General features: G+C 37.5%; 3 protein-coding genes across 4 annotated transcripts in view; 1 reads left to right on the forward strand and 2 right to left on the reverse strand.

The window, feature by feature from the left end:
• Nucleotides 1-238: 238 nt before the first annotated feature.
• LOC115028339 (tetraspanin-8-like) lies at nt 239-8,125 on the reverse strand. The gene is made up of 9 exons (XM_029462071.1): nt 7,880-8,125; nt 6,844-6,909; nt 5,506-5,619; nt 5,321-5,395; nt 5,096-5,194; nt 4,155-4,241; nt 2,647-2,706; nt 2,309-2,392; nt 239-1,697 (listed from the first exon to the last, which is right to left on the reverse strand). Exons 1-9 carry the CDS (start codon nt 7,958-7,960, stop codon nt 1,593-1,595), a joined length of 771 nt encoding a protein of 256 aa, XP_029317931.1. The 5' UTR covers nt 7,961-8,125; the 3' UTR covers nt 239-1,592.
• Nucleotides 8,126-9,372: 1,247 nt separating this feature from the next.
• Nucleotides 9,373-14,851, forward strand: LOC115028415 (ras-related protein Rab-19-like). Its single transcript, XM_029462199.1, has 4 exons — nt 9,373-10,346; nt 13,326-13,509; nt 14,469-14,572; nt 14,663-14,851. Exons 1-4 carry the CDS (start codon nt 10,152-10,154, stop codon nt 14,849-14,851), a joined length of 672 nt encoding a protein of 223 aa, XP_029318059.1. The 5' UTR covers nt 9,373-10,151.
• lrrc17 (leucine rich repeat containing 17) overlaps nt 14,292-21,390 on the reverse strand; it is a 29,323-nt gene continuing 22,224 nt past the window's right edge. For both annotated transcript variants that reach the window (XM_029462197.1, XM_029462198.1), the window contains exons 4-5: nt 20,379-20,534; nt 14,292-17,303 (exon numbers count right to left, since the gene is read on the reverse strand). In XM_029462197.1, coding sequence (XP_029318057.1) covers nt 16,876-17,303; nt 20,379-20,534 — 584 coding nt within the window. In that variant the 3' untranslated portion in view covers nt 14,292-16,875. The remainder of the gene's footprint in view (nt 17,304-20,378; nt 20,535-21,390) is intronic.

Below are 21,390 nucleotides of genomic sequence, written 5' to 3' on the forward strand. Positions count from 1 at the left end.
ATATAAACTGAGCAGTGGTGGAAGAAGTTGTAGTAGTTGAATGTCAAAATACTTCATTACGAAAAATGGAGTTGAGTAAAAAAGTACAATATTTTCTTGTAAAATGGATTGGAGTTGGGGGCTAATGTAGCATAAAATGGAAATACTTAAGTACAAGTACCACAAAATGATACAGTACTTGAGTAAATGTAAGTTTGTTCATCTCTAAGAAACAATTTCTAAATAAAAGCATCAAAGGAACAAGAATCACATATTTTATTCCTGCTATTTACAAAATATTACATAAGTTCATTCCATAAGTATTAAATAAAATAACAAAAACAGTGTATGACAGAAGAAAAAAAAATCCATACTTTGCAAGAACATACTGATATTAGGCATTAATGGTTAAAGTGCACAGGTAGACATTGGATCTGCTGTTTCAGATGAAAATCATTTGACAATATATTAGTCAATGATGACATTTCAACCGCAGGCAGCTCATGCAGCAAGTCATATTAGAAGAGATGTGGCGTAAAGGCTTCTTCGGTGAGAGCGGCATCAGTTGGGACATTACAGTCTCTGCGAGAATATTGGTGACGCGTTTTCTTACAAGAGCCTCTCACAACCTGTCTGCAGCGGCCTGGCCCAAAATGTCTCCAAACCTCAAAATCAAATTCTGGAGGCAAAACATTTGAGGATTTACTGCATGTGCAACTAAACAGAATCCCTTTTCCTCCGAGCGGGTATATCGCCCCCCCCGGCGCTAAATGTGCTTCGAGAACAACTGAATGAAGTGATGAAGTTTTCAAATATACATTGTGCATAACAAGGCATCAAGACATTCTGAGAGCTGTGGCTCATTCCGTTGTCCAACCTGATTATTTACCCAAGAAAATACATTTCTCAATAATAAATAAGCGATTATATTTCACTTTGTAAACGCTGTTTAAGAAAGGTGCTACATATGGGTTATTAATATTATTATTTGTTCAAAGATTATTGGTTTGCTCTAATGCTGAAAATTCAATGAGTGAGCTTAAGACAAGTACGAATATTTAAATATGTGTTTGAAAGAAGTTGGTCCAGTCGTGATAAATTAAAGCCATTAATTAATAGTTTTATGCTCAGTAGATGCAATTAGATATCCGTCTTCCCTCAGAAATGAATACAGGTATTAAGGAAATGGAGATAAATTATATCTGAATATTATCCAGATAAGACAACACTTACTGTAAATGACAAAATGCCGGGATTGGCTCCAGCTACTCAAAGAAAACAGATGTCTGGTTAATGCTTGGTAAGATAATTTTCAAACATAATTTCAGGGATATGACAAAAGCATTTGAAAATGTGATGATTATTAAATATTTCATTAAATTGCAATGTTTTACAGCAGTAAGGCAAAAAAAAAGAAATCGATCTATGCATGTAGATTACTTTTTAATATCAGTCACATGCATTAACAGAAAATTATAATGTCAACATATGTTGCTATAGGACAAAATAGCCAGGATATGGTATACAGCATAATGTGTTACATGTATGTGCAAATACAAATAAAAGGTATGCTTGATCATAATTTGAAGTGTGTATCAAAACATACAAGGTGACTAGAAGGCACCGGGAACATATCTGTTTGATTGGAGAAGAGCCATGAACTCCTGTTTCCTCTTTATCTGGCCCATCAGCTTGATGCTCATCACCAGTAACACCACCTGAAAGGGGAAGTACATAATGTTCAGAGTTCAGTAATGGCGGACGCGGGATTTTCTGCTGACCTGGGATCAAATCTGACCGCCTGAACACTTGTGTAATACGTCTACGTGAAGACAGGAAGTATGTATTTTTATGTTATCTGTACAGTGAAAATGATTTAGCACAAATTAGATTAAGGTAATACTTCAACGTACTTGGTGAATGAATAGCTTTGTGAAGTTCGAACAAACATATATTTCAAATGTTTTTATTGAGCCAAAGAGAAGATTATACAAACAGTTGTGTCAATGCTAATTTCTATTTCTATGAAAGAATTATGAAATGATATTCATGTACATTCACAGATATAAAACAGATGATATAAGATATAATATATATATATATATATATATATAGTTATTTAGATATTTGAGATTGGAACACTATCAACAATAAGCAAATTAAAAAAGGGAAATAATTTAATTTTTCAAAATAAAACAAATAAATAAATAAGGTAGTGTATATAAATAAGAAAATTGACAAAGATAAAATAAATATGTATATACTGTAATAAAAGAGACATTTAAATACAAGAATAGGAACATAACTCTACATATATATATACACTTACCCAAAATACTCCACTTCCAAATTGTACAGCCATCGCCAATGAGAATGCAAGCTTCAGTTCAGAAACATAAATTGGTAGGCAAGGCTGTGAAAGAAAACGTGCAGGTTTATTGTAAAGGCAGTGGCGGGAAAAAAGCTCCAATGAGAATGAAGAAGTTTCTGATCTGGTTATACTGGGGCTCATACAGCCATTTTTGTCAGATTACATCGACTGAAGTGTACTGTAAAACAGAGTTCACCAGACACACATGTTGGGAACTACTCCTGTAATTCCAAATTAATTTAGAGAGAAAATCAGTTTGAAAATAAGAGTTTACTAAACAACCTTAAGATATTTACCTTTTGATAAACGTACTGATTCTTTGGAGCCCCGAGTGTGGCAATGCCCCGTAGTCGAATCTGGTGAGAAGATAACATGAAGACAAATTAAAATGTAACCAAAAGAAGTTGTCATAAAATTAGATGTTAATATTATTTTCCACTTTCACTGATTTAAAACTTTTAACTAACTTCAGTCGTGATCACCACGAATATTCATCCATTTTTAGAATGAATTTAATTTAATTAATTTAATTATTAATTAATTAAAATGACCATTTATATACTGTGTTTGTTTAAATAATAGCAATGTTATTATAAAAATGTTTACAGTCTGGGATATGTAAATGATAAGCAACAACATTCATTTGAATGCATTTTTATTTGCAGCGTCAGATTAAAAACAAATCACACTTGTTACTTTAAGAGGATAAAAATGTCCCCTTCCTAAAACTGATATAAAAATACAATATATTTATATTATTTTCCACTTTCACTGAGTTACAATTTCTTTTACCAACATCAGTCCTCGCCATACTCAAATATTCTTTACTTTTCTGAATTTTAATCCCTTGAAGTACAAATTGTTTACATAATGATACTGTTGTTTTTTATAGTCATTCATTAACAACAACATTGATTTTACTGCATTGCATCAAACACTGCAGTGCTTTATAATCGAGCAGCAGTAACTCAAGTGGAAACCAAGAAAACAATCTGTTTTTGCCCCGTAGGGCAAACATGAGAAGATGACTAAATCTGGTGGAAAATAGCAGAAACTCCCAATTTTGAAGCCAGGACTCTAGATTGAAAGCCTGATATAAAATAATGCATGATTTTGTGCTGTAATTGCTGTGGAATAAAAAAAATGGTTTTAATCGGTTTAAATGGGGACATTTCTGTCCTTAAGGGTATCAGTCTCTGTATTTGAATTACAAATGTTATTATAGATTTACAGCTGAAGTTGAATTTCTAAAAAAAACTCACACCCATGCCAAAATGTATGCCATAGAATGCTGTTGCATTTACATCCTAGGTCTTATTTACATAGTTTTGGACATCATTCATGATAACACGTCACTCCCCAAAAGTTGTTGCTGGGATCTGCAGATGCACTGTAAACATTTATTAGATACTCTAGAGCTCCTTCAAGGTTCAGCTTTAACCCGCTGAACAGGTAGTTTAGATAAGGCAGTTAAACAGGGGAGTTTCTACAAACCTGATGCCTGTTGTTAAACTTGTATTTCTCTGTTTTTATTTAGTGATATGCATGAAAGACTGTCATATGAAGCCAGATAACATTCCAGTGTGTTTGTTTTCATGAGGAAAGTATTTTTTAGATGTATTGGATTCAGCTCCAGTGCAGTACTCTGGTCAAACACATACACAAAATCTAAGTAACTAAAATAAATAAATTTTCCATCAAGTTTCTTACTTGACTGAAAGACAATGTGAGGCTACAGGACCAGAAATTCTAATGAGCCATCTTCACTGCTTATATTCGGCTGCTATAAAAGGGAGAAACTTACACATTTTCCTGGATAATGACAGTTACAGGAAGCAGGGATGGACGAGCCCCAGTCTTTATAGCCATCAATAAGACCGCAGCACTCAAACTGGAGATGAGAAACACACACACACACACACACATTAATTTCCTGGAGAATTACTTGCCTCGTCCTAGCTTTACCCTCAACCTAACATTACCCTAACCTTAAACCAAGTCTTCACCCTAAAATGTAATGATTGACGTTATGAGGACCTGCGTTTTGTCCCCAAAAGGAAGGCGAGTCCCTACAAGGTGTGTGTAAACAGATTTATGGCCCCACAACTAAATCCAAAACAGATAAACTACAACAAATGCATTACACAATATGATAAACCGCATAGCTGGTTATATTAGCGAACTAGTTAAGCTAATAAAACTCCCAGTAAGCCGCTATATGTATCCCACTGCTTTTCTTTGCAAGATTCCTGCCCTGCGTAGCTTTAAAGCGCTAGGATTGGCCAGACATCCACGCTCGCACGACGTACCTGTAACCCCATTTATTTGACGTCCTATGCCCTGATCCTAACAACTCTAGGTCAATGTCTAACGTCAACCAGCTACGCAGGGCGGGTCTTGAAAGAGGAACCTGTATGACAAGCAAGCAGGAACTGTCTTGTGTGGATTTTATACCATTTAGGGTGTGTGTTGTGTTTCAAGCTGTGAGGCGCACCTCCCCAGGGGGAAGCGTTCTCTGAGTCATAAACTCAGTCAAATCTGGACACACAGACATGATACGCATATTTTAAGTGTGACTTGCACTTTCTGAGGATATTAGGAAGAGAGATTTAGAGTTTTATTTATTTATTTTCTACCTACACTGCACTATGAAGGAAGAACAATGTATTATCTGGATTCTTTATTATAAAAGTCAGCCCCGATGAGCATCAAGTTAAAAAAATCTAAATAAAAATAGCTGCTTACTTCTTGTTGAATGCTGTACAGCAGGGTCCTGTTGGCTTTGCTGGTTCCACTAAGTGGCATCATGGACAGCAACTTGGACTCTTCACGGACCACACGCTTCTGAGGAGGGAGAAATCACACTGAACACTTTTCTTTGGATAGACACTATGTAGTTAAAATAGCTAGCATTTTAAATGTTGTAAAAATCAGAATTTGCTCGTATAATAGGCCGATCAAGTACTATACCTCATAAATATCTTGGTAACTTAGTGCTGTTCTCACAATTATTGTTTGACTGGCTGCTGCCATCCCAGTTGCATACTGCACATACATAAACAAGCAATAGTAAGTGAAAGGGAAACATCATTTGAAGAAAACACTTTTTTAACACATGTATACTACACATCCTACACAGATTAAAAGATTTTTACCAGAATCAAACACCATCTCTTTCCTTTACAGGCTCCAACCACACCGAGCACTGAGAGCAGCAGACAGCCGATCTCTACGACGTACATGATCACGACAGAAACATTGGACACCAGCTAAGGAGAAAAACACCATAGACCGATAAAGAGATACATTGACTGGCAAATGTCCTGACCAACAATTATCATTTATGCATGTTTAAAGGTCCTTTAAGGTAACGTAAAAACACAAAAGGGTTTGGTTTGTCTGTTCTGGGATGCTGTAAAAACATGGAGGACCCGCTCCCTATGTAGATATGAAGCTCATTCAAACAAAAACACAACGATTCTTAGTTTTTAGGTGATTATACACTAATGTTGTGTTCACATCAAACAAGATTATTTTTTTGCCTTGTGTCTTTAGCACAAGTTCGACCACGGGATAATTTGTGTTTATTCGTACTTTGGCGACATAATTAATCAGGTTAACGACCACGGCATGAACTCAAAATTAACGGATTTTGCTGGGATTTAATTGCAGTAAACAAATTAAAAAGATGCCGAAATAACTACATCACAATGTTGATTTGTAAAAAGTCTGAGTTCATGCTTTGTCAGGCCTGTCCGCGAGACGACAAGCAAACAACTTTTAAAATGCTTGTTTTCTGAATGGAGTTTGGAACAATATGCTTTGTAACTGCTCCATCAACACTCAAAATAACGTATTCTAAATTAGACATAAATATGGCATCAATGTTATTGTTTATACACATAGATATCTGCAAACTGTGTAACTAAATAATATAAACTCACCGGCATGTAAGATAATTATTACTGATGACAGGTGCCTACAATAGGTTTGTCCTCCATCAGTGTGAACACACCATTATGTAAACATTATAATTAATATTATATCCCCTTTCTGCCAATAAATCCCCCTAAATCCTACAGACTGGTTCTTTAATATTAATATTATTTTGTTGTCACTGATGTATTTCCGAGATAGCATTAGTACAAAAGAGGTCAAAGGTCAGGGTCAGCTAGCACCTGGAGATAATTCACTGTCTTGCCCAAGGACACTTCAGCTGGAAGATGCTTGCCAACACGAGGGCTTGAATTCAGGTCTTCCAGAGAAAAGACAATAAATAAAAGCACCGCTGTGGTGTTTTCAGGCAATATGGATTGAAGACCAAGTAAGCCCATGCATTAATAAATCCCCCAACTATCCTTGGATAAACCGGCAACTATTTTGCTCCTTTTAAAGCCTGACAGGACGGGAGTTATTTCTGCCTCAGATAAATAATATTATCTGCTTAGGACATATTTTCATCTGTTCAGAAGAACATCTGAAGTCAGTCTTACTTTGCCAGTTTGTATGAGGTCTCTGTGCCAAGCTAATGTCATCGTCAACATGAAGAAGCACAGCGCCTTTGGAGGAAAGAGCAGAAAAAAGTGTTAACTTTGCAAGTGCGGAAGATGAAAAGAGTAGTTTTAAATATCTATGAATGGTTTAACTCCTTCCTGTGTTGATGACATGCTCACTGAAAACACAGCAGACAAATCTCTTAGATTATCATTTAAAGGTCTTCTCACTATACCTAGAATACATTCTAAATCATTGTCCTCTTTTAAAAGCAGACTAAAAACATATATTTTTTATTAGGTAATACCATTATTATTATTATTATTATTATTATTATTATTATTATTATATATATATATAATAATAATAATAATAATGCCTTCTCATCGTATTACTTTTTTTTAAATTGTATTACATGTAATACTTATTTACATATTAATACCTTTCTAACTTATATGTTTTTGTCATGTATGATGATTTTTTTTGCTTTTTATTTGGAAGCAAATTGAGTCTATGCCTGTCATATGAAATGTGCTATGTAAATAAACCTGACTTGACATGACTGCACATGACTCACAGCTGAGAAACACATTGTAAACAGTAGCATTATAAAGACATTACAGATAATTAGTCGGGGGTAGAGGTCTGTGTGAGGAGGGGTAAAAAGGGAATAGGTTATCTTTATAAATGTGAATTATTTTTAACCAGCATTATGGCGTCTTTTTTTAATCTTCTTTTTTTTATATATAGCTACCAGTGATTTTTCTTTTCCTCATCACTTTCTTTGTGTATAACCTTAAAACAATTCGGCATCTAATGTACTGCAGGAATGTCACATTGTACATAATCATTGTGATGGAGGGGATTCGCTGCAGCATGTGTGTATGTGAAACAGACATAGCACTAGCATAGGGTTATGCTTGGGACAAAATAGCAGCAAGCAAAATACACATTTAATCAGAGAACACTCTATAAAAGGTAATAAAACAGGCCTCTTTGCATAAATCCCATTCAAAAGAGGTTAAATGTACCTACCATATGCACAGCGTTGGCGAAAATAAACGGCCTTTTCAGGCTCATTTTATCCGCCACCACGAACACTGCGCTCCGCTGCATGCTGCTGCTTCTCTCCCAGGCTTTAGAACGCCTTTTTACATAAAGAAAATATTAATGCTATGGATCTATGATTACAACTGTAAGGGCATATATGTAGCTATCCGCACAAGACGTCACTGTGATGCACAGGGTGTCACTGTGATGCACTGGGTGAGGGGTCTGTGCCGCCTTCACGTGCAGTCGGAAATATTGGAATCGAGCGGATTAGCGCACAGGACAGATGTTTGATTCAGACACGATTTAAGGAACTCATAGGTGCAATGTGCGTGCATTATGAATACTGAGAAACTGAAATACTTATCCTTCTCATAAAATCAGAACCTGAATCCAAAAATACTGCCAGTCTAAAGTCACTATATACATTATTTAGATTTTTAAAATGTATATTTAGACTATTCAATTAACTGATAGATTGTACTGTTTCAAAAGTAGTACAATTAAAACATCTAAAACATACTTGACTCACTGACTGTAGAATGTAATCTCCTAGATGGTGATGAGAGATGTGTCCAAAGTAAATTTGCCTACTTTTTACATTAATCCGTTATCCATTTTTCTTTTTTTTCTGTTTCATTGTCTAATGCTCTTGCCTATATAAGACAGTATCGATGAGACGAAGGCATGGTATTTAAATGTTTTCTAATAGGGGGGCTTGTTTTGTTGTTGTCATGAAACATGAAGAAATATGTTTCTTTTGGATACTATATTTGTACCTAGATCTCCAGGAAAATAAAATACTTTGGAGAATGTAAGCTCCCCTCTGGTTTTCAAAACTCACACATTTAAGTATAAAAAAGACAGAGGACATGACCTCAGTGACCTCATACAGCCTTTAATTTGTAGCTATTGTTTATGCAGTCTTCTTCACTACTTTCATCTGTTACCTAATAATTTGAGATCATTTAAGATGTGGCCACTCTCTGGTATGTGGTTTTCATATTTAAACAACAGTTTGCTAATAGCGTGTTATATAATTTGTGATTCACCTTGTATTTGTCTCCACAAGTCCACAATGCAGCAGAGAGTGCAAAGTAACTCTCCTAAGTTTGGCTAAGCATTTTTCAAATTGACAGAACTTCCTTTTCTAGTTCTCTCAAAGCATCAAAACATCCCAAAATGTGTTTACACTCTTTTTGGTGTGACTGATGAGTTTTTACTGGCACAGTAATACAATTCTGGATGGATCACAGTAAATGACTGCATTTCCCATGATCCCACAGCCATAATGGGGCAGGGCTACTTTCTCAGAACAGGTAGGGCGGGTTTCTATTGTTTCCACAGGTGCTACGAAGAGAGAGAGAGAGAGCGAGAGCGAGAGACGCAGGAGGCTATAAGTCAGTTGGAACAGGAAAAGCTGATGACAGAAGGACACAGAGATAAAGGGAGGCAGAGAAACTGGCACGTGTGTGAAAGAACAGCAGGTGTATTGGATAGAAACCTAGATTACAACACAAGGATCTTTTAAAATGTTGTTTTATTCAAAGGAAGTTGTTGACGGACGACTCAGCAGAACCTGTGCAGGACAAAAAGGATGTGATGTGTATTCATGCTGTCTGTTGCTGCAGGCCACAAAGTGGGTCAACACCTGAGAAGGAGCTGAAAGGAGCGGCAGAGACTGAGGCAGTTTTGTCCTACTGAAAGAGCACATGAGGGAGGATGCAGACTGAACTGGCTCAACACAAGACACAAGACAGAGAAAATGCAGAATTATAGAGAATACACCTTTTGAAACAACCAGTTGATTCTTTCAGATTGCTGCTTCTGTGCCTTGTACTTTACAATGCGCACAGTCTTTTTGACCTTTTTTTAAATTTTATTTTGAAAATATTGGTGAGGTAAATGGATTGTTAGGCAGTTCTCAACATTTGAACAGCACCATTTTACATCTTCACAAACAAACTTTCTAAACCTTAAACTGGTTTTTAAATCCCACATGTGGAATAATGTAACTCAATTTACCCTGCTGGAAATCTAGCCTGAAGCTTTCACTGGAAGGAGAAACAGCAAAGTAATTTATTTTTTTTGGACACAACTTCTTCTTCTTTCCTTTGACTCAGCCTTTAGTCAAACTTAAAGATAACCCAGCATCTCCTGGCCTCACATTCCAAGCGATCTACACTTCAGCGGGGGACCATTTCCTTCATTTGCATACATTCACATCCACAGTAAAAGACTCTACTGTACCTCCACAATGCAGACCCCAGGACCTGAACACGATGAGTCTTTTGACTTCCTGTTTAAGATCATCCTGATTGGAGACTCTAATGTAGGGAAGACCTGCTTAGTTCAGAATTTCAAGTCAGGGATTTTCTCAGAGAGACAGCAGAACACCATCGGAGTGGATTTCACCGTACGGACCGTGGATATCGAGGGGAAGAGAGTTAAGGTTAGCATCCATGTGGTGTGTTTGAGTGTGTTGTGGAGTCTTTCGGCGGCGTGTGTGTGTGTAGAAGTGGTGATAAGAATATAAAGTACAGAGCATCAAATCTCTCATATGCAGACCTTTCTGTGCAACCAGCCATATAAATTAATATTTAAAATACAGTACAAGATGTGGTCACTGAAGCCAATAACCACTGTTAAAATTGGGCCTACCTGCATGTGACTGTAAATCAAAGTCGAGGTTTGGCATTAGAAAGATATAAAGACAGACTTTAAGATTATAAAGCATTTGATTCAGTTTCCTGAAAGGCTTTAAGGCCTTCAAAAGTCTTAAATGAGAATTTTTAATTGGTTAATCCATCTATCCGTTTTATGTGGCTTATCTGGGTCCCAATTCAATGCTATCATTAGGAACTTCAAGGGCGCTCAATGGTGTTTGTCCCTTCCTTGGCCCTTGCTGCACACCACCACCAAGTTCCAAATAAAGTAACTTTTCCGTTATCCTGCTAACAAAAAGACAAAAAACCCACAAACAAACCAACATACCAAACCGAAAACATAGCTTACTTGGCGGGGGTAATTTTAATAAGGTAATTGTACTTCTGGGAATATATAATGTGATACAGTAATAAATCCTTCTGGGCCATATCATCCCTACTGGATTCCATCATATTTTCAAACTTTGGCTCTGTATGACTGGTTATTAATGTGGATTCTATGTGGTATTAAAAAGTCTTAAATGTAATACGGTCAACCCTGCACAAACACTGATTATGCTCCAGTAATTCCTGCTAAATACCTTGATCCTTATCATGGGTGTTGTAGAGCCACCTGGCTCTGTCAATGACAGACTGCATAGAATAGGTACAGACCTGAACATTAAATGAAAAGCAGAACATTGGGAAATAAAATTCCTGACCGATGTGATGGATTTTTTTCTTTAGACTTCGGGATAAATGACACCACAGTGAGAGTTGTCCTCTGGTTAGAGTGTCAGTTAGGACAAAAAGCAAAACCAGTCAGACCAGCTGATCTCATGAAGGACCTGTCCTTCAGGTTGCTCTGCTTAAGCTTTTGTGCAGGCATAAATAAACCTGGATGACGTCTCCATGTGTCGCCATTAAGCTTGAAAAGGAACTAAACAATTAGTTCGGCATGCTTTTAAAGTCACTATGTTGCTTGAGTACTTCTGGTCTATCATTTCCTCATTCATGTGCAAACTGTGTGTACTGATCATCGGGTAGATGCGGGAACTGCATTCTCTGCCTCTCATGGGTAAGGGTGCCTAGAATGATCAAATAAAGTAATCGATTTAGCAAAATATACTACCATTTTTTTCCTTCTGTTTGTATCTATGTTACTGTAGGTTTATCTGTTGATTTGTCATAGTCAAGAATAAGGAACAATCTGTCACTCAACACGCACGCCTACACCAACTGTATTGTTCCAATCCAGTTAGATGACTGCAGAATAAAAAGAGATCATGGAATGCTGTCTCATGTCAACAAACAAGTCATCCCATGAACTTTAATTAAAGAGGAATTATTTAATCTATCATAAATCCTTAAGTATTAATGGTTGTGATGACCGGTTTCACTGACCGTGTGTGTAGGCAGGGAGTCAGCATTTCATAGCCTAGAAACATTTCCCCCCGATTTAATCTGTGTGTTTTTATGAATCAGTGAATCACAATATAAGGTTGTAAAAGTAACACAATAAATAGAATTGCTTGGGAATCGTAAAGAGTTCAGTGTTTAAAGGAGTCCAAACAACGACAGCTCTTGCTTTTGTGTTTACCCCAACCCCCAACAGACGATCCAAGCCTGAGGCTGTATTTAGTTGACCTACTCGATATTGAACACATTTAACTTTTGTATTTCTTCTTCTATCTTTGGTGATAAGTGGCTTTAGCTGCTGTTTTATTTTTGTTTCAAATATTTTAATTGAGCCAAAGGTTACAGTATATATTTATGTTGCGTAAATGTTCATTTCCATTTTATATGAAACAACTATTATAAATGTCTATTAATATACATTCACAGACATAAAACAGATGATATAGAAGATTTTTGAGACTTGGAATAGTATCATAAATAGGCAAATTAAAAAGAAAAGAATAATTGAATTAATTAAATAAAAATTGACATGGATAATATAAATGTTTATAAGTCAACAAGATATAAAATAAAACTAAATGTAAGGAACATAACTCAGATAATGTCCAGAAATATTGATTTCTACCTTTAGCTTCCCCCTCGGCCTTCCTCATCTATAGTAGGTTTATTTAATGTCACATTATGTATCCATAGTGATTATGTTTTCCTTGAGTTTTCTGTTTTAATGAACCCAAGTTGTAGTGAGTTCTTTTGTCTGTTTGGCTTTAGTTGTTATAGTTGTTAACTAACAAAATGAGTCTCTCATTGCTTTCTGTCTGTTTCTTGTGTTTTTTCTTCTTTTTCTTTATTACACATTCTAAACGAGCTTTAGCGTGAAAAAGCAGTTAAAATCATGGTCAGTTTTATTCTAGGTTTATATTCAGAAATGCAGAGATGTGAGCTTTCGTTTAATTCATTTGATTTGACAGTTCAAACCATCAACACCAGCATTGAAAACAAATGGGTTAAGCTGGTGAGTTTAGCAACCAATCGTTGTTATGACAGCTGTTACCACATTAACAAGTTCTGTCAGATGCTCAGGGAATATTCTGCATAGGGACACAAGGAATCTGACACACTATTTCCCATGTGTGTGTGGGTGTGTATTACTGTTGTTGTGGGGACATACATCTGTTTACACAGTCACATTGTGGGGACTCGCCTTCCTTTCGGGGAATAATGGTCCTCATAATGTAAATCATTACATTCTAGGGTGAAGACTTGGTTTAAGGTTAGGGTAATGTAAAGTTTAGGGTAAAGTTAGGATGAGGCAAGTCATTCTCCAGGAAATTAATGTGTGTATGTATGTGTGTGTGCATGTGTGACAGATGCAGGTATGGGACACGGCAGGTCAGGAGAGGTTTCGCACAATCACTCAGAGCTACTACCGCAGCGCTCACGGCGCCATCATTGCCTATGACATCACACGACAGCCGACCTTTGACTCCGTGACTCACTGGATCAAAGAGGTGGAGCTCTATGGAGCAACCAATGTAGTGCTGGTTCTCATAGGTGAGTGTGGATGTGACTTGTTAACATGTTTGCCGAATGAATGCAGTGAATGAATGAATGTGTGCCTTTGAAGTGATTTGTATGAGATGGTGGACAAAATAATAGAAACGCAGCGATCAAGTTAATGAATTGCAAGGTTGTATGGTGAAAGTTTTGGACTTTAAGTGAAATTAATTCTCCTTGTTGAAGACAAAAAGTGTGCAAAATTGAGGCTTCCAATTCACTGGATTACTTCTTTGATATTTGCACTTACAAACTTGTTTGCAGCAATACTTGGGGATGGTTGTAACAGTACCTGAGATTCATCAGATCAATTGCATGTATGATCACATCTTTCCTGGCATTGCATGTGAAATTTCATGGCTGTTAAGAAGTGTGCAGATCTTTTAGCAAAACACTGATTTTTAGGTAGGAACGTAATTTTTGGGCCGAGTGTTGAAGTTCTAACTTGTAAGAGTAGTCTCTTAAGTAAAATGCGAGATATTTTATCAATGCTAATTTAAAAACTCCATGCCGCTAGCTATCGCTAACAGGTGTAATGATGGTTTTAACGCCTTTTAGAAATGTACAGTGCCTCATGGCATGTATATAGGCATAGATATGCATATAGAGACATACACATATATTAAATGGTAAATAGTGAATGGACTTGGATATATATATATATATATATATATATATATATATATATATATATATATATATATATATATATATATATATATATATATATAGATATATATATAGATATATATAGATATATATATACGAGTTATAGGTGCTGAGACAAAAAGTGTTACAACCATTCCTGGTCTCCCCCACTTAAGTGTGTTGAAATGTTATCCTTAGCATACAAATAAGGTGCATTTGCTTTGGTGATATAGACACCTGTTGGGTGATTAAGGTAATATTAAGGTATTGTGTTTGCGTCTCTCTTCTTCCTGATTGTCTCCATGCAGGTAACAAATGTGACCTGGAGCAGGAACGTCAGGTTAAGTTTGAGGAAGCCTGCAATCTGTCAAAGGAGAGAGACATACTGGCTGCTCTAGAAACATCTGCAAAGGTAATGAGTGCACTCACGCATGTAAAAAACAAACAAAGGAGTTGGTTGAAATTGTTATTTTAAGTTCTCTATCTCCTCCTCTGTGTCCAGGAGAGTCAGAATGTGGAAGAAGCCTTCACCATGATGGCCAGAGAGCTGCTGTCTCGTAATGGACTCAATGTCCAGCAGGAGGACTCGGAGAGCAACGACACACCTCGAGTAATCCTCCGGTCCAACTCTCGGCCTGTTAATGCCATGGTGGCTGCTTACACCCCACCAGAGAAGAAGACATGTTGCTGATTCAAACGTGGATAGGACAGGGAAGCGGAAGAGGGTGAAGGACATGTCCATCATGAATGTTGGAGAAGAAGGATGAAAGAAGATGTGGAATAAAGCTGGCCTCAACAACCTTTGCATTGAGGAAGTTACGGCCATTTTTGGAAAGTACTTTTTTTATAGCTTACCTCTCAAGAGGTAATTGTTCAGCTGGTGCTAAAAGGACAAGGACAGGGTTTGTTTCAGAATAGCGTAATAAGAGACAGATGGATAAAGTTACAATAAGCCATTTTTAGGGTTTTTTTGTTTTGCACTGCCAAAATAAATCAAGTTATCAACAAAATGTAACTATTCCAAGCATCCTCCACACCTGCTGGCCTCACCAACGTTATCCTGAAGATTCTTTGTGTTGTATTTAGTCAGAATGCTGTCAGAATGCTGTCTTCATGCCTCACTCCAAACTTTTGAAAAACTGGGAAGGACTATAACATCATAGCGCATAAGACTCTGAGTATTTCACCCAAGGTACCTCTTGTGGTGCCGCTGTGACGAGCTATGATCCTCTGCTGCTGCGCTCCGGATGAAAACAGCCAAAAGACTGTGAATTATCAATATTTGTTTGACTACATAATTATAGCTTACATTGTCATAAATGTATATAAGAGGCTGTGAAGGTCTTCCTTAAATCATCCTGTGGTCCACTGAATTGTGAACACTAGATGGCACTGTGCGGTTACACATGATCTATAGCTGCAGGTTGGTTGCTCATTGCTTTTAGACAATAAATACTGTGGTGATTGAAAACATGTGTGACTGCACTCAGAAACAATTAACCACATTTACATGCAAGCTGGTAAACAGGAAATCACTTTTAAAATTACCTTTAATGCTGAACTTTACCAAAATTATTCCTGCCAACACAACAGTGAAGCTTAAGTAACTGAGCTGACAAAGACTTACAGGACACAATCTGTATTTGTGTCTAATGCCAAGTTTGCCTTATTTAAACACCAATCCGGAAGACGTGTAGCTGATTGTTCATTTCTGAAATTGATACAGTTAATCTGCCTTAATGTTTATTGATTTAGTTTTAAGTGGAACAACTGTTGGAACAATCCAAGTGTAGCCTTGTTTTTTTGACTTTGGCTTCCAAATTCCTTTCCTGGGTGCATGTGCATCTTTTGTGTGACTTGTGAGCAGTTTCAGGAGTAAATTGTTGATTTCCAAAACAAAATTCCACCATCATTGTCACTGTTAACGTCTAATATTAGGCCATTTTTACAATCTGGCACGTTTAGATATAATAATCAGTCATGATGCAGTTGGTATATCTGGAAACATACACAACAGTGATTTACTGTGTAACGCATTTATACATCTGCTTTTCGTCATATTTGCTTGTTAACCAGTGGCAGTATGGGTCAACAAGTTCAGTGTGTCGACCTACAATTTTGCCTTCCATCATATCTGTCAAACAATTTTCAGAAAAAATAAACCTAATTTTATTTCCAGAAAACAGGTTGACAATGTGGTACAATACAAATGAATACAAAAAAAGACCAAAAACTACTTTTTAGAGAGAGAGAAAAAAAAGTATATCCTGAACTCAATATTAAAATGACAGAAACAGAAAGAAAGAGAGCACCTACAGTTCTTTGTGTGGGAAATTCAAAGAGAGATCTTTGTTGGGGTTATTAGATCTGATACAGACTGTGTTGGGATTGTTCTGCGAAAAGATACAACAAAACTAAACTTTTGTTTAAAGGTAAATTTAGCAATATGACATTGCAACTTATAATTTTTTAAGAAAATGTCCCAAATTGTCCAAAAACTTTCTGTTATCCACACAAAATGGAAAATGTTGATTATTAACAAGGACTTAGGGTAGGTTAGGATTTAATCCCCAAATTGTACTTTTAAACATCAAATCACGGAGTCTACCTTTAATTATCCATTCTTCAGCCTCTCTACAGACCTGTATTTTAATCCAACACTCAACACTTTGACCTCCATACTAAACCACACCGGTTCACTGATCCACCGCCATTCTACCTCAGCCTGATGATCTCAAACTTTTTGGGCTTATTCTCTTTCAGGTGTTGAGGCTCATCCTGCCCCTCAACCGTCTCCCCCACTGCCTCATTGTCCGTCCCCCCTGGTCCTCCCTGTCCTGTATCCACCCCTCCAATTTGTCTATCCTTGGGACATTCCCCGTTGTAGGTCTTGACATATTCCTCGACACGCCAGCCCCTGAACTCCCGTGGCTCGGAGCAGATCAGGCCAGTGTAGAAGACTCCGGGGTGGTGCTTGAGCCAGTAGATCAGGTAGTGAATGTTGTAGTCGCAGATCCAGGGGTTGTTCTCCAGCGAGAGCTTCCGTAGGAAGTAGAGGTCCTCCAGTACACCGTACTGGAAGTAATGGAGGCTGTTGTTGGACAGGTCAAGCTCACGGAGGTACAGCAGGCCTGCGAATGCAGCTGGGACGGAAAGATAAGACAAAATAAGTTGAATACTAAAAAGTTAATCTTTTCTCCCTGAACACTTTAGCAGTTTCTTAAATAAACACCCTGTAGACATAGAGCAACATGAGTATTCCCTTGAAATAGTTTTCCTGGCCGCCTGGCGAATGTTAGGCCAATATTCACGCTTTTTTAAAACTCTGTATTTGGTCTCCACCAACTCCTGAGGAAATGTTTCTGACTCTTAAGTTTCTAAATGCTCCATTTTCAAGCTGGTCGCGAACGTTGTCTGCTTGGCAGGTAGCGCAAAGTGGGTCTATTGGAGCTTTTTCGCAGAAACTGCTGCCTACTGCGCCAGGAAAGCAAGACAACAAGACTGTAACCCGATTCCTTTTGATTTTGACGTATCACCAAACGTATAATCAAAGTTTTGGATTGGTCAAGTGCTGACTTGTTACATAACAAATGTATTTATTTTAAACCTTTTACTAAGTAGGGTTTTTGCCTTTTGCCAACGTTAAAACCACGACCGTGATCCAAGAGAAAATGTTTCCCTCAAAACGCAGTTTAAGTGTATGGGAACTTGATTTTTAGGAGACAGGGTCAGTAAGGAAACTGTGCTGATGAGAGCTGTGAGAGTGAATCAAAACAGAAAAACTTTGGGCTCAAAAAAATACTCAAAAGAGCTGAAAGGGACTGCAGATTTGGATGATTTCTGTGGGTTTGTCACAACAGATTCATCATTATTTTTGCTTTATTCAATAGCAGTTTAAGTTACTTTTTACCATAACATGTCACTCCAGTTTTATTATTTCTAGCTGTCTCTTATACATTCCCGCTGGTGAATCAATTGAGCTGGAGTACAAAAAAAAAAGTGACTGTGGACGTCCTTAAAAGGTTCCAGACATAATTCGGTGTAATGGGACAGTGGAGACTGTTTCACGCTGTCCACTAGCCTTGGGCCTAGCTTTGATCTTAACAGAGCGGAAGAGAGAAGGAGAGGAAAACGGGAGGAGGAGGAAAAAGAGAGTGCGTGAAGCATACAGTATAAAGGTAGAAAAATATATTTATGATAAAGACATCACTGAGACAGAGACATGAAAGAAATAGAAAAATGGACACTGGGGAATATAACACTTCTGAAAACCATTTCTCATCATTGTAACAGATGAGTTACTGTTGCTGCAATCTCATCATTCAACCATAAAGATGTCAGATATAGAAGGAACTTTAGGAGAGCACAGAAGAGAATGGAGGGATTCATGGAGGCCCCTGTTATCGCTCAACTCATGAGAATCACGACTCTCACAAATACGCTACTTCTTCTTTTATATTTTGTGAGCCACTGTGGCCACAGAAAGCCCAGTATGGTTTTCTTTCATGGTGCTTTCAGGCACTGGCCACTGGCCATGAGAAAAAAATACTGTGTATAAGTAATCTCCAAGTATTTTAATCCGTGCACCACAACACCCATCAAGCCTAACGCTTTAAAGCCTCATCAGTTTTTCCAGCTTTTTAAAGCATGTGCATCAACGCTCTTTGAGCAAACAAATAAACAGGCAGAATGATACAAAAACAAACCCCCCCCCCCCCCAGGCTAGCCCCGCTCTGGGCTGATGTTGGCAACAAGTCTCTATAACAAATAAACACTACTTTAAAGTCTCTGGTCACCATAACTACGGATATCACAGTTGCATAAGCTCCACTATTAAATATATGTCTGCTGCTTCATTGTTGCTTCAATTACGGGATCTTCTACACGGAGTTGAAGAGCATTAAGAAATATTTGAAGTTCCAGATGGAATTCCTAAAAATTTCAAGTTTAGAAAGTGCAACTAATTGAACTTCAAATACACTGCACTCTCCTGAGACAGTCTAAATGATTGTTTTGTCTAGTTTGGGATTTGTGATGCAAGGAATAAACCACAGCGGTCTGGCACACAAATCAGCCAAAACCAATAATAAAAAACGAATGCAAATAATTGCGCATCTATTATTAATAACCCCAGTGTGCCAAACGATGACTGAAAAGGCGAGATAAACAACCTAGTAAATGATTCTAAACATTTCACTCCAAATGTGACTAAAGAGGAGTGACCATGATTGAGACCATATGTCATCACAAGCTCGCAGAATTATATAATTAAAAAAATATATAATTATAGAATCTCTTTTTCAGTTTCCAAATAGTCTCGGACACACCAGGGTGCGCTGCTGTCGATTGCTTACATGTGTTGCGGGGTAGTGAAGAAAACTACAAAGTTTTGTAAAGGATGTCCCTCCCGGGCAGGAAGACATGAGCCCAGACTTCATTAGTCCGGAGAGAGTAATGAGTCTGCACTTTTTAATGGTGCTAGTGCTGAGGCAGAATTACTATTCAGAGGTGATCATTTGCTTCAGTAAAATTGATCTCTTGAGCATTAAAGCGTCTCGTGTTCCCCTGAAGAAATGTCCAAATCCTTTCCTTTATCTGTATTTAGTATTGAGAGTTATGTATTTGGTTATTTGTGCTGTTAGATGGGCCATTTTTGTTGCTTGTGCCACTATTTTCACCCCTTTTCATCATCTTATTTGTAGTTTAACCCAGTGATTCCCAACCTCTTTGGCTAGTGACAAAGGTAAGTCTGTTTGCAACCCCTCATCACCAGTAATAGATTTAACTAGAAGAGCACTCAGAGATCACAGACCTCGTAAATCTGTGCTAAGTTAAATTGGCGTAAATTAAGTAAGCTATGTAAGATAACTTAAGTAAGTAAGATAAAATAAGTACATTTTTCAAACAGAATATAAACAGTGGTCTACTGGGTTTAATTCTTGTAATCCTGCCTAAATTTTGTCGTTTTTTATACTACGTCACCTGACTTCCTCGTTTACTCCTGTCATAATTACTACGGCAACAAGAGGTTGCCGTCTAACAATAAATGTAAATATTGGTATAATAAGCGACATATACATATTTTAGGGGGGGATGGTCTTGATTTTAATGAACACCTGCCAACTAATCTGAGACAAGTATCTATGTGGCCATGGCATAATGCTTTGAAGCGCCCAGATGTGAGTGTTCAGGTGTGTGTGAGAGGTTAGTTGTGTTACCTGTGTCTATACGGTGCAGGCTGTTGCTGCTAAGGTTGAGAAGCTTGAGGTCTTTGGACAGCAGGAACTGTTTGGGCCTGAGATGTTTGATGGTGTTTCTGGACAGATCCATCTTCACTAGGTCAGCTGGCAGGTCAGACGGGATGTTATTCAAATCTGCAACAAAAAAAAGAAAGACAGACAGACAATGAAACATAAATTCTTGTGAACTGTGAAAGGAACTGGAACGACAAAGAGGGTTTTTGCAACGATTTGAAATTCCTGTATTCCCGCTGGTTTACAGGATTGAGGCAGATGTGCACAATAAATGAAATAAAAGTGCAAAACTCCAGAATCACCTGGAGATCCAATCAGTATGCATCTTTATACATTTTCAAGATGTTGTGTGGGTTGTGTGCAACATTTAAATTGAGTGTGAGAGCATAACAATATTTCACTTCTGTGCCAGAGGGGGGAGTGTTTCCAATCTCTCCCAGAGTTTCCAGCCTTACACACATTTCCACACATCTCACGCTAATGTATGTAACATGGATTCCTACATATTCTCATGTCCAAAACAGATCCTGTCTGGAGTTTTAAATCGAAGTCCCACACTGGAGCACATTTCACAAATGCTTCATAATCCCATAATCCCAAAACTAGAAACAAAAGAGCTGGAGATTAAATCCAGATTATTTGGAGCTTCAGACAAATAGATCCAGATTCAAGCTACGACCGGTATTGCTCAAGTTCTGATTATGACAGTTGGGAGAAGCCCTTTCAATTAAAAGAAGATGAAGAAAAAAAGAGATTTTAATGGATTTAAAATTGCTTCCCACAGTCATTACACTTGTTTCACCTGACAGTGTCGCTTAAAAACAATCGTCCACATCTGCCGTGCCAATCATGGCGCAGTTCTGTTTAAAACTGAACATGGGTGATTGTTTTTGAAGCACTTTGCAAAGAGGTTGCAGATGAGAGGAAACATGAGTACGTGAAGGCAGCACACTGGCTGAGACGTAATCAAACAATG

Source organism: Cottoperca gobio, chromosome 23 (assembly GCF_900634415.1).
Source record: "Cottoperca gobio chromosome 23, fCotGob3.1, whole genome shotgun sequence".
NCBI lineage: Eukaryota > Metazoa > Chordata > Actinopteri > Perciformes > Bovichtidae > Cottoperca > Cottoperca gobio.

Coding starts and splice junctions, on each gene's coding strand:
- LOC115028339 (XM_029462071.1), bottom strand. CDS start 7,960: ATGCAGCGGAGCGCAGTGTTCGTGGTGGCGGATAAAATGAGCCTGAAA. Junction 5,195..5,320: donor GTTACCAAGATATTTATGAG/GTATAGTACTTG, acceptor CTCCCTCCTCAG/AAGCGTGTGGTCCGTGAAGA. Junction 2,393..2,646: donor ATCAGTACGTTTATCAAAAG/GTAAATATCTTA, acceptor TTTCTTTCACAG/CCTTGCCTACCAATTTATGT.
- LOC115028415 (XM_029462199.1), top strand. CDS start 10,152: ATGCAGACCCCAGGACCTGAACACGATGAGTCTTTTGACTTCCTGTTT. Junction 10,347..13,325: donor TCGAGGGGAAGAGAGTTAAG/GTTAGCATCCAT, acceptor CATGTGTGACAG/ATGCAGGTATGGGACACGGC. Junction 14,573..14,662: donor CTCTAGAAACATCTGCAAAG/GTAATGAGTGCA, acceptor CTCTGTGTCCAG/GAGAGTCAGAATGTGGAAGA.